The sequence below is a fragment of the Genypterus blacodes genome, unplaced genomic scaffold (assembly GCF_046128005.1).
Source record: "Genypterus blacodes isolate CSIRO-AG114 ecotype Tasmania unplaced genomic scaffold, CSIRO-AGI_Gbla_v1 ptg000015l_1, whole genome shotgun sequence".
In the NCBI taxonomy this organism is placed as follows: Eukaryota; Metazoa; Chordata; class Actinopteri; order Ophidiiformes; family Ophidiidae; genus Genypterus; species Genypterus blacodes.
In genome coordinates, this window is record NW_027466829.1 from 2,708,313 (window position 1) to 2,721,172 (window position 12,860).

The window sequence follows — 12,860 nt, forward strand, 5'->3', positions numbered from 1 at the left end:
AAAGAACGAGAGGAATGGGGAAGAATATTGATTTTAACGAGACGCTAAAAGTTTACTCAGTGATATTTAATTCTATCTCACAATTGTACTCCTGTGAGTCATTGTGGGCCGTTATAATTAATAATTGTGCTGTAACGCCGCCTACATGGGAACAGCCATCAAATTGTGCAGGATTACTTGAGGTTTGATGCATGAATGTGCAGTTATCTGATTTTGGAGTCAATACCATTATTTTCTTTGTCGTCAGGCGTCTGTTGATCTCCGCTGCCTTTGACCTTCACCACGCATCCGCTTCCAAGTGAAGAGTCTAATGAGTGGCCGTAAGCGCTGCCTGGCACGGCGGAGGGCAGAGGCGCTGCACCCAACACCACGCAACCCACGCCCAGTGCGGAGTCGGAGGAGTGGCCGTAAGCGCTGCCGGGCAGAGGAGCATGTTTGGGTTCGGCTCCTGAGACCACGCAGCCGAAGCCTAAGGTGGAGTCAGAGGAGTGGCCGTAGGCGCTCCCGGGCAGAGGCGATGAGGCGGGTTCAATTCCAGACACGATACACCCTGGCTGAAGGGCGGAGTCTTCGGAGTGGCCGTGTTTACTGGAACGAGGTCTGGCCTCAGCTACGTTGGACACAAACTCGCCTATTTTTATGTTGGCGTCAGAGGAGTGACCATGGATACCTGGAGTAGGAAGTGAAGAAGGTACTTCGGAAACGTATTGCCCGACTTGAATGTGGGAGTCGGACACGTGACCGTGAACACTGGGGGTGGGCAGAAGGGCGACTACATCTGAAACATGCTCGCCAATGTTGATGTGGGCGTCCGAGGCATGGCCGTGGATATTCCGAATGGGAAAGGAAGCGACAAAATCAGAAACATTTTCCCCAACTATGATGTGAGAGTCAGAGGAGTGACCGTAGACGTGAGCGGCTGAAGGTCGCACGCTGTCAACTTCTGACACATTCTCTCCGATCTTAATGTGGGCATCTGAACTGTGACCGTGGACGTTAGGGGACGGCAGAGGGGCCGTCACGTCTGACACGTACTCTCCGATCTTAATGTGGGCATCTGAACTGTGACCGTGGACGTTAGGGGACGGCAGAGGGGCCGTCACGTCTGACACGTACTCTCCGATCTTAATGTGGGCATCTGAACTGTGACCGTGGACGTTAGGGGACGGCAGAGGGGCCGTCACGTCTGACACGTACTCTCCAACCTTTATGTGAGCGTCGGAGGAATGTCCATGGATGTTCTGCGAAGGTCGAGGGGGAACGACATCTGAAACCTGTTCTCCAATCTGTGTGTGAGGAGGAGAGACGTCATCGTGAATGTTCGTCAAAGGTTGAGCGAGTTGAGTGTTTGTCACTGGAGGATCTATTCCGCCGCAGTCAGAAAGATCAGTCGGTGCTTTGTGATCGACAAGACTTTGGTCTGGTGTTGAGGAAGAGGCAGCATCTGTTGATTGATTAGCTTGCGGTTTATCAATACTGACTTCTGTGATATCTGCTTTGGTGGAGTCACCTTGCGTAGCCGCCACAGTACTTTCCGATCCCTCTGTTGTACTTACAGGCCTCTCTGGCTCTGGCTGAGGTGTGATTGTCTCCTGCTTACTTTCTGCTGTTGCATCGCTCCCGTCTCCCATTTGCAGGGAGGATTGTGACGGGTGTCCATAGCTGCTGGACCTAAACGTATCTACGGGCCCCTCTGGGGTGTAGTGACCGGGGAGGAAGCTGGATTTTGAGGCTTGGCCAAAGGGGTTGGCTTTGGGACGTCTCTCCTGGACATCAGTCATGTTTTCTCCAAAGGGGAAGTGAGAGTAAGACGGGTGATTTTGAGGCACGTCAGGCAGGACTGCAGGCCCCCAATGAGGCCTGGGCTGGACTGAGGAAGGGCCGGCCATGCCTTCCAGCGGACTAAAGGGGGCACTGAAGTCATATTCCACTAGTTGTGGTTTAGGACATGGTTCGGCGATGTTGGAGCCGATCTCCTGCAGCGCCTTGTCCACCTGCTGACTGTCAGGTTTCAGCGATGCAGGGAGAAAGTCGTTGACGTCTATGTCGTCAGAGATGAGGTCAGGATTTACTGTTAAGGGGGGGAGAGTAGGTGAAGATGGGACGTCACATGGTGGTGACGCCTCAGATCCTCCAGTCTCCTTGGATTGCTGCTCAGACGGCTCCACAGTGGGAGACTCCTGTCAAGAGAGGTTACACATTTGAGCTCACACACACTTTGGAGAAGCATAACATGGTGGAGAATATGTGTCTGATCAGTGTTGAGGAACAAGTGTGTTGTCCTACTTGTGTTGGTTGTGTTGCTGTGGAAAACAGTTGCAGCACTTGGCTGGGTGGCCTCTGCTGGCCTAAGGGATACTGCTCCAGTATGTCCTGGTGATCAATCACAACAGCTTTGGTTAAGACAGCTTCAGCTCGAACAAACCAGAATACCATCTCTTGATTTAACACAAACCTGAGTCTTCTGTTCGTCCTCTATGAAGAAGTCAACTCGAGCCTCGTGGAGCCTCAGGCGCTGCACCCTCCACATGGCCCGGATCTCTCTGCGAGCCGCTTCCTCCGACAGGCGGCTGTACTGGGCGATCAGCTCTTTCCTGTGTGCAGCAACACACGTGTGAATCACTTAGCTGAGGTTCTTATTGAGGGTAACTAAAAGGTGCGAGCAGGAGAAGGGCTCTGTGACTCGCACAAGCAAACGTGACACATGGCTGCTGATCAAATATTTAACCTCCCATTTACTGGATGGTCACTTCTGCCGCCGCGACATTCAGCCCCCTGAAAGCTTTGCCGGAATTAATTTCACGCTAGCTTTTGTGGGGGAAAAGAGCACATCAGAATATTCCACATGAACAGTGTGTACCAAAACACAGAGGGATTGGAACCATTTCTGGTGACAGGTCTGGAATCCACAAAAAGCAATAAGATGAGGAAGCCTCATTTAAATACTAGAATCATTTTAATTGCTGTGCAAATCATTTGGCATTGAGGTGTACTTCCTGTTCTAGAATGATAAATGTCTTGCAAAGAGAAACAGGCAACAGTGTGTGTGTACGTGTCTTTAAATGGATGTGTGATTTCATGTGGTCTGTGTGACCGTACATGCTTATGGGGCACACTGATCTGTGTGTATGTGCTTCTTGGCATTGTGATGGTTCTGTAATGTGTGATGTGTGTTGTATTTGTGGCGGTGGTCTAATCAGACCTGGCTCTCTGCTCCAGTTGCTCTTCCAAGGCTTGGAGTCTCTTCTCTCTGTCCCTGAGCTCCCTGGCAAAGCCAAAGTCGCCTTCTTCCTCACGCTTCTTGGCCGCACTTCGCCGCTGTTGCCAAACAAAACACACACAGGTCACATTTGACGTCTTCAAGACCGGTCTAGATCTGGCTGAAATGTTGAAGTTTGTTTGTTTTCTATCTTCATCTCTCTCATATAACTCATTACCTCGTGCTCCTGTTCCAGCTGCTGCTTCAGCTCCTCAAAACGCTCCCTCTTCTTGGCTTCCACAGCCAGACGTTGTGACACCTGGCGCCCTACAGGAGGTGAAAGCTTTTACAGAGGGCTGATTACCCGCCACACCCTGAACTGCATTATATTTCTTTCTCAAACACACACACACACACACACTAACGTCCCCATCTGCTGCATCTGAGCTAAGGCACACATTCAGCAGGAGTGCTATTTTTTGCTATTTTGGTCACAGAGAAAGTCATAAATCATTTCAGGGGTTTGCTCCTTAAATCATTTAAGTGATGGTCACCTTTCACTGCCCATAATGATGGAAAGAGTTTAAAAAGTTCCTTGAAGCAACAGCCCTCATGCATAGGAGGAAAAAAAGCAGCTCATTGAAACTCTCCTAGTCAAGAACCAACAAGGCCGTGTGGATTCTAATCAGAACTGAGCCGAGTGTTAAAGACGCTCTCAGGGGGGCGGCGATGTGTTCCAGCACATCAGGAACCACATAGGAGCGACTGCATGCACACGTTTAGAGTAAAGCTTACCGCGAATGCTCTCCAGAGTCTTGGCTGCTGATTCTCTGACCTGATTGATCAGCTCCTGGCGCGCCTGCTCTGTTCGCTGGGTCTAACAACAGACAGACGAGAAATCATCACTAACAAAGATCTATCTGCCTGAACTGTAGCTCAACTTGCCACCCCCCCCTCCGCCAGTCAGCACAGCCAGGGGCGCACAGATTACAGAGCATCCAATCCACCAGAGTTACACTACATCATGCACCATGCTCGTCTCAGACACCCAACTGCATCATTTTAATGACCTGCTGCTGAAAATCTCAGTAGTTGAGGTGCGGAGCGTCAATCATTGATCATGTTAAGGGAAAAAAAGACATTCTCTCTCCCCTCCCTCTGTCTATGTTAATGGACATGTAGCAGATTAACCTTAGGTATTAAGAGGTCATTGGCTTCCTTTGTTTTTCACAGATATGAGAAACAAGTGGTGAATTTACAACATTAGTGGGATTTGGCAATAATCTTTAAAAAGTGTGAGGCCAGTTCTTAAAGCCTCCTTAAATTAAATGTCACCTAATAATCCTGGAATATAAATGTATTTCAAGATTTATTATGGTTGTGTTTGTGAGAAAATGATCATCATAGGGATATTTAAATTAAATAAATACATTTCTTTCTATTCACACACACACACACACACACACACACACACACACACACACAGTAATCATTTGATGAGTGGCTGTGGCGTTCATGTATCATTTGCACAGTAGTGGGTACATTACTTGTCTAGACATGAATCTATTTTTAAATATATCGACAGTCTGCTGAGCTCCATAAATAAATTGGTTAGGTTGAGTTTGGACATTATTCTGTTGATGGTTCCAGTCATGTATGAGAATATACTTAACATTATTTATTAAAACAGGATGGAGGGGAGTTTCAATGAGGTTGGATGACGGTTAGATTTCCTTTCCCCTCAGGGTCCTAACAGCTATTCTGACATGGATTTGTTATGCAGTAGGTAGCCAAAGCAGTAATGTCAATAGAAGCTCAGACATTTGTGAAGCGACCTCTAGTAAAATCAATGCAAAGCAAAGCAATCAGTGTGTCAGTACTTTCTCCTCCCTGCTGATGGCACTGTGCTTAGCAATCCGCTCCATGCGTCCACGATAAATGGCGCAGTGCCTCTCGATCTCCTCCACCTCCTGCAGAGAGAACGTGACAGAAATGCGAGGCACCGGCAGCTCCGACCAGCAGATGTAGTGCTGTGGACACAGTGAGCAAAGACTTCAGACTACTTTCATGGCAGGTGAATCATTTCAAAGTGTTTTAGTTAAGTCACATGAAAGGAACAGTCCCGTATGAACATGTACTAAAGCTATTTTGCTAGCCAACATTGAGCTGAATAATCTGGTTGTGCTTGAAGCGCAAACCTGTGGGCAGCAGATCTTGAGCAGGTTGATGGTCTTGCCGCAGACGTAAACGTCATTAGCAATGTGTTTGAGGAAGATGGGGACACAATCTTCCACATCCTTTGAGATCAGAGTGTAGCCTTGAATCCAGAAGTGCTTGTCTGCGAAAAGATAAAAATCACTTTAATATGTTGTCTTACAATTTAGTTTAGCATCTTGCAGCCCAATTATAATAAAGCATGTTATCATGGTGGATTGATGCTAAGCCTTTGTTGTACCTGAAAGTTTTCCTTATTAGTGTGACTTGTGGGCCATGTGGAAACTCAGGCTGCTTGAATTAACACTTGGAAACTGTCAGAGTTTAGCTCAGTGATCCCAAGCAAAATGCGTAAGAGAACATGAATGCACCCGGCTTCCAGAGCTCTTTACAGAAAGCCTGAGGCTTGCCAAGAAAGCTTAGGACCTGATTGCTTCTCCGGGCGACAGACACGGAGGAGAACAATGACATTTGTATGTCCTCCAAAATCAGGAGCGGAGAGTGCACAGGTTCACTGCAGGAGTTGATGAGGTGTAGCCGATGAGCAAATGAACGTCTAAGCCAGACAAAGCTTAGGGTGAGGATCTGACCTTGAACACGGTGTTGCATGACATACAATATTTGGAGAGGCTATAATAATGTTTCAAATAAAACCATATTTATGGATTACTGACACGGTGTCATAGACAATTACATTGTAAACTAGGCAAGTATGGTTTTAGTAATATTGAGATTCCACAATAGGATTTCTTAGCAACACTCCTATTCCTTCATACCTTGTTCACTTCGACACTCACACTGGTAAATGTAAAAATGAATTCAGCTCATATCCTGTTACATTCTTATGAGTGACTGTTTACACCGTAAGGCTTTATAATTACAATGCTGAGTACCCAACTACCATCACACAACCGTGGGGAGAGGCTGAAATCCCTTTGTGTATATTTTTTCATTAGGACAAATACTGCATAAAAACACGACTAACAACAAATGTATACGAGTTAACATCAAACAGTGGATATTAGCGACTATAAACCTTGACAGCGAAGAACGATTCTGTAGCAAAATCATAAAATAACACAACAAAATATCCCACGCACACCAAATGAATTTAGCGGCCCCTGAAGAGCTCAGAGGGTCGCTTTGCCTCAACTCCTCCTTTCCCAACTCTTCTTCTGCTCTCCCAAAGGAGTCAAGTCAGTAATTGGACTACAAAGGTTACTTTGGATAGTCCGGCCTTGTCAGGGACAATTATAATACTCAAACTGAAAGGAGAAAAAACTATTTCAGCTAACGATTTTTCAACTTGGCGAACCAACTAAAGTTGTAAACCAACATCGATCCGGCGAGCGCTCGTCTCCGTGGGTTACTGAGCGGAGATGTGTTCAGTCCCCAACAGCGCCGTAAGCCGATTCTTCATGACATCCTTTATAGACAAGGACAAATCCAACAGGGCTTTACAGACTATAATGAAATTGATTCTTCTGTTGCAAAAACCTGCCTGGGAGGGTTTTCATTTACAGGAGCTGCTGTTTCAATCAAGATTGTTTCATATATTAGGAGGTCTTAAAAGGTCCAAAACTGAATAAACAGTGTACAATGATGTATTTCCCAAAAAGAGACATCTGATCTAAAAGGGACCCCGGGAAGTTTGACTTGATTAGATGAGACGAGAGACAGAGACAGAGACAGAGACAGAGAGAGAGAGAGAGAGAGAGAGAGAGAGACAGAGAGACAGAGAGAGAGAGAGAGCATCGGAAATGGCAGCAGCATGATGAGCTACCAATTAATAACTGATGAAAGGAGTAGCAACATACTGTTTGTACTAAGACTCTATGTAAAGTCCTATTCTCCTGCTGTGCTCATGGTGCATCACATGATTTGAGCTGATTGGTCACCTGCTTGGATCCATTCAGGTTCAGGACATACAGTACTGACACACAGACCCAAAGCAGACCCTCTCTGAAGAGGAGGAGACTGATTATAATATAAGGACCTTAATTGAATCCTGGGTGTCCCTGGAGTCATAGCAGACCTCTAATGTACATGTGTGTGTGAGTGTCATCCTCTCACCTCTGAAGCCAAGGTACTCCTCATTGACCTGGATCATGAATTCTCCATAAACATCTCGAAACACACCGCTGTACACCCAGTCAGACACAAACCTAGGTGAGGCACAATGAGGACATTCAGTCTCGGGTCTAACGGATACAAGGTACAATCAACCAAAGGAACCAAATAAGTAAGTAAAAAAAAGATCCAGTTTGTGTGTGTGTGACTGACCGTGTATAGGGTTCACAGCTGCACTTCAGCAGGGACAGTAAGACAGGGTAGTTCTCATTGCTGCAGTTGTTCTGTGCTTCATTGTAAAGGTAGGACAGCAGTTTGACACCCTGAGGAGAACCACATGGCACTTAGCTGACATCCCATCTGATAAGACTAAAGTCACGCCTGATGGGTGACATATTGCAGATCAAACAGGACTCACCACAGGGAAGGTAGCCTGGCCTGCACCCAAAGGTCCATCTACACAGCACAGCTCTGACAGGTACCTTACATCAAAGATCAAACAGAATACAGACATTCTTGAATCTGGTGTATTTTACATCAATGGTTTCAAATTTGTAACCCTTATACAACCCCACAGTCAAATAAAAAAAGTGGGCGTGACCTCACCTCAGCTGCCGGCCAACCTTGCGGAAAAGGAAGCCAGCCGTCAGCAGGCTGAGGTTGGGCGGTGTGCTGAGCACGCAGGCTCTGTAGTAATGCAGGTACTTTCGTAGACCACCTGTGAAAGCCTTGGGGAGATATACAATTTTTAAAATTTCATTAACGATGCCGATATGAAACTACTGATAACAGCAACTCTGTCAAAGATTTCACCGAGCAGAAAATGAGCGGAGAAGGGAAGGGCAGAATACGCCGTCTTAGCAGCACTAATTAATTAGTAATGATAATATATAAATATACAAACACACCTGAAAGACGAGGCCCCTCTTGTCAGCGCTCTGTTGGGAAAAGCGGCTCAGTCTCAGGTAGTAGGTGCCATATTGGGCTAATTCCCCCAAGAGGCGAGCCACACTCTCCGGGGAGGCTCCAGACACACACACGCCGGGTCGGACGTCAAACTGCACACACTGCAAAGGAGATCATATAATTAGAAAATAAATAATGTGAACAGAATGCCTTTGTGAAGGTTAGAGTGAATTATTGTTCTAACTTTTAGTTAGGTGTCAACTAAATGGCACTTTGTGAGGTTTTAGTATGAAGAATCTTTAAACGGAACCTGAACCAGCATTTTTATAACATTCTACATAAAACGTTAACACTGGAAGTTTCACAATGGCCTTGTTTGATGCAGGGCTGTTAAAGCTTGATAGAGGCCTCTTTTGTTTTGATTTGATTTGAGGATGTTTGGTCATAAATTGTTAATTAATTCGATTTTGTGGTTTTATCATTGGGGAGATGTCATAATGTTTTATCACTTGCTGATAAAAATCCTTCTGCTTTCACTTGGATCATGACCATGGAATGAAATTATACTACACGTTACAATATTGCTAAGTGTCACAGCCACCGCAGATTGCAAATCATCTGCATGTCAACACACTAATAAAGTCACGTGATTGAACCTACCTGGTTGAGAGGGAAAGTAGTGGATGCCACTCCGATCAGAATGTTCAGGAGGTCCGTTACCAGCTGGGTCTGGGAGTCCAGAGGCAGGGGGAGGAGGGGAGAGGGCGTGCTGGTGCTCACCACCCGCATCTCGCCCTCCCACAGTCGATACAGCTGGTCAAAGGCCTCCCTGCCCCTCTCCGTTAGATAGAGAGACTCCCTTTTCCCTGGTGGACTGGTGGGAATGGGAGGTGAGGGGGTGATAGTTGGTGTTAATATGCAGAGAGGGAGTGTGAGACTGAGAATAAAGTGCCACTGAACAGTTCTCCATGGCCCATTATTAGACTAGGAATCTATTATAAAATAAAAAAAGGTAACTTCCAATTATGTGCCACTTCAGAACAGGTGGGCTTGTTTCTTCTCTGATGAATTCTAATCTGCCCCTTGCGCTTTTGTTTTGCTTACTTTTAATTATGTTGTTATACACTATATAACTTCATTTTGTTCCGTGATTGGTGATTAGTTACATCCGCTATAAGTGGGATATTCTCTGGAGTCATTTAACCTGACACAATCTGGTGATGAATGACTCCACAATTATATTATCTGCATGTTGTGGAAGTTTTTTAACAGCACCAGTGAGAAGTTATCTACCAGCCAACAGACTCCCAGCAGCGCCGCTTCCCAGGCTCAAACGTGCGCAGGGCCTCCCACAAATCAGGCTCTGGACTGGGGCTGGTCTCTGACTGGGAGTCTGGGGTCAGGTTGGAAGAAGACTGGAAGCCCTCGTCTTCAGACTGGTCTAAACAGGGCGGGACCTACATGGAGAGAGAGAGAGCTTTCAAGTACAAACGAATACAAACATCAACCCATCTGCTTAATGAGCTTATACGCAGTTTCTTACCCTGATAGCCAGCCCAGTTACATCAACATTACTGGGAACAGGAGGCAGGTCCAGCCGTATGTCTATGTCTGAGGTACGAGTGTGCTGTAGTGCTCCAAACAGCGACAGCCTGGTCTCCTTCTCAAATCTCTCCTCCGCATCCATCTTAGTCCTCAGAGCTAGTAGACCTGTGCCTGGTGGAGCATCCATCAACTGCTGAGTTGCACACACACTACCAAGAGATCCCCATTCCTCCGCACAAATTAGTCCCCACGCCCGGGCCTCCAGCCTCTGAAGCTCCTCACTCTGGTAGTCCCAGGGCGGGGGCCGCCGCAGCACTGGCCTCTCTCGTCTCATGTAGTCCCGGCTGAAAGAGGTGGGAGGTGGAGGTGCTGAGCCAGCCAGCTGTACCAGGAGTTCAAGGACCGAGTCTACTTCCTTTAGACCAGAAGATGCCGCCTCAGGCAGACTTCCCAGATGCTCCTCTAACCGCTCTGCTTCCTCCTGGCAGCCTGCCACCCGCAGGTCAAACGATATCATCAGCAGTTTGTTTCTGGGTGGTGTATTTGCTGTGGCGCTTGGTGCTGGGGTGGGACCTTTAGAGGTGCCATCTTGAAATAGCTTTGAGAGCAGGGCACCATATGCCCGCTTCCTGAGAGTCCTGCGGAAACTTTCTCTTGAAACTCCTCCCAGGGCACGCCGTTTCCATGACACCCCAGACAGGTTGCAGTCACACAGGGCGCCCAGCAGCTCAGTGATGCTGCTGCTGTCACAGCTGCTGGGCATGATCGATTTATTGGGATGAGGATACATAGTGACAGTGGTGCTGCTGCTGCTGCTGCTTCAGCCTGTGTGGATGATACAAATAGCATTACAATCGCAATTAACAATGATAATTATTAGTTTGCATTGTTCTTTTTAATGAAATTAGACAATGAGGACTTTATTGGGACAATTAAACCATCTATTATTGTTTTCAGCATCCGGCTTTTATGCATTCTGCCATAAATGAACGTGGACACTGTTTATTCTAGAACACCGGTAAATTACTATTACTCATCGTTTTAGACGTTGGACATTGCAACATAAACCACACCAACGTACAGCCTGACTACAAAACAACAACATTATAACAGAATCCTATTTTACAGTGAATCATTAAATAAAGACAAGTAAATTAGCTAACTGACGCCATAGTAAATATGTGGCAATGCCAGCTAACGGTACGTGAATTAGATATTTAGCTTAAGATAAATGAATGTAGAGTAAAGTACATGTTGCCCCACGCTGTGTGTGGGTGATATTTACCCTCACAGCGGTGTGTTAGCGGCTCATTCAGCTGACAAACGACTCCCTCCGGTGCATGCTAACGTTTGTTATTAGCGCGCTACTGCTAATCAGCTCGCTATTCAGCCAGGCGAGCGGCACCCGGAGGATGAAACCTCAAAAGCGGCAACATACATTTTACATGTTTGGTAATCCAGTATAATAATGTCCGTTAAAGTTGATGTTATGATGCTAACGAATAGCTATTGGTCGTTCCATTAGTCTACCATGTACATCGTCTTCCGCCGTACCGCCGCGAAGCTACAAGAAGTTTAGAATCTGCCCCCTTGAATCTAATTGGACCAGAGGATCATGTGCCTCCAGTGATTGGCTGTGATAGGTTACAGAAACCACGCTAATTGGTTGATGTGCGGGTTAAGCAAAGAGTCATAGCAGTCATTTGCCAGCGCCTTTTCTATGACAAATGCTGCGTTCAAGAAATAAGGGACATTTTTGAACTATCCGCTGCCTGCAGATCAATCCGTTTTTCAGTTTTGTTTTGCCAATGGACTCCAAATAGCTTGACCTCTTTGCTCCAGATGTCATTGACAAGGACATACTACATGCATGGATAAAGAATGTTTAAAAATGCAGCAATCGTTCTAAATTTCAGTTTATAATTCCATGAACGGATAAAGTTACATCCCAATTGTTGCTGTTTTCTCAGTTGGGGTTGGTGGAGGAGATTCATTTCTAAATAAATCTAAATATATAAATATATTGTATATATAAATATAAATAAGCTAAAGATCAGAAGACCTAGAATATAACAAGATTTTGAATTATTCATCAGAACAACTATTTCAAATGAGACAATTGTTTTTATTTTCTCAAATTCTCCTCCCCCTGGTCTTTCTTTAGGCAAATGAAATCACAGTAAGATCTCATTGTAATGTTTTAAACATGTGGAAGAGGACAACAACAGCCGGAGACTGTTGTGTGTGAGGCAACCAAGGCAGTATAACTGAGGCCAACATTCTGCTATCCCTACAAAGAGGCAGATATATCATTCTTCATGTGTAATTTAATTGATTAGAGGTGAATTTGAAATGTTATTACAACAGTAATGCATAGTTAATGTGTTTCTACCTCTCTCCCAAAATGATGTAAGCTACATGTTTTATTAGTCATAGGGTGTACTGCCTTTGATGTCCCACCAGTAATTGAGGATGGCGTTTAAGATGCAGTGCTTGTGATAATGAAGTGTAATCAGTCCTGCTTTGGCAGCAGACCTTGATCTATTGCTGCTGAACTCCTCAGGTGATGGCCTTTACGAGTCTCTGGTCTCATTGAGATTTTCACCTGTCTCAAGGTTTGTTTGAATTTTGCCATTTAACCTGACTTTTTTCAATTTATTCAAATTATCAGAGCTTCAGGTTGTCAAAGGGATCACAAAACAAAAACTCACACAGGAATGTTGCAAGTGCACAGGTTTCCTACAAGGATTTGGTTGAATAAAATAAATTGACTGAAAAAAAAAATATGCTGAACACTTTCATTTTTGCATCAATTTTCATTTCATTAAAATAATACCTAAAAAAAGTAGAGATTTTGGAAGTCCATCCAACAGGCCTCACAACCGCAGACCACATGCAACCAGGCCAGCCCAGGACTGCCACATCC

The 12,860-nt window shown here is 45.6% G+C and overlaps 1 protein-coding gene across 1 annotated transcript in view; it reads right to left on the bottom strand.

The window, feature by feature from the left end:
- The window catches only part of tubgcp6 (tubulin gamma complex component 6), a 16,981-nt gene extending 5,477 nt beyond the window's left edge, over positions 1 to 11,504 (bottom strand). The window contains exons 1-17 of the mRNA XM_076170870.1: positions 11,220 to 11,504; positions 9,933 to 10,759; positions 9,683 to 9,846; positions 9,050 to 9,263; positions 8,392 to 8,550; positions 8,090 to 8,211; positions 7,902 to 7,965; positions 7,697 to 7,806; positions 7,487 to 7,578; positions 5,398 to 5,537; positions 5,080 to 5,229; positions 3,995 to 4,076; positions 3,438 to 3,526; positions 3,203 to 3,318; positions 2,456 to 2,594; positions 2,287 to 2,373; positions 227 to 2,180 (exon numbers count right to left, since the gene is read on the bottom strand). Coding sequence (XP_076026985.1) covers positions 227 to 2,180; positions 2,287 to 2,373; positions 2,456 to 2,594; positions 3,203 to 3,318; positions 3,438 to 3,526; positions 3,995 to 4,076; positions 5,080 to 5,229; positions 5,398 to 5,537; positions 7,487 to 7,578; positions 7,697 to 7,806; positions 7,902 to 7,965; positions 8,090 to 8,211; positions 8,392 to 8,550; positions 9,050 to 9,263; positions 9,683 to 9,846; positions 9,933 to 10,724 — 4,474 coding nt within the window. The 5' untranslated portion in view covers positions 10,725 to 10,759; positions 11,220 to 11,504. The remainder of the gene's footprint in view (positions 1 to 226; positions 2,181 to 2,286; positions 2,374 to 2,455; positions 2,595 to 3,202; positions 3,319 to 3,437; positions 3,527 to 3,994; positions 4,077 to 5,079; positions 5,230 to 5,397; positions 5,538 to 7,486; positions 7,579 to 7,696; positions 7,807 to 7,901; positions 7,966 to 8,089; positions 8,212 to 8,391; positions 8,551 to 9,049; positions 9,264 to 9,682; positions 9,847 to 9,932; positions 10,760 to 11,219) is intronic.
- Between the last annotated feature and the right edge of the window lie 1,356 nt (positions 11,505 to 12,860).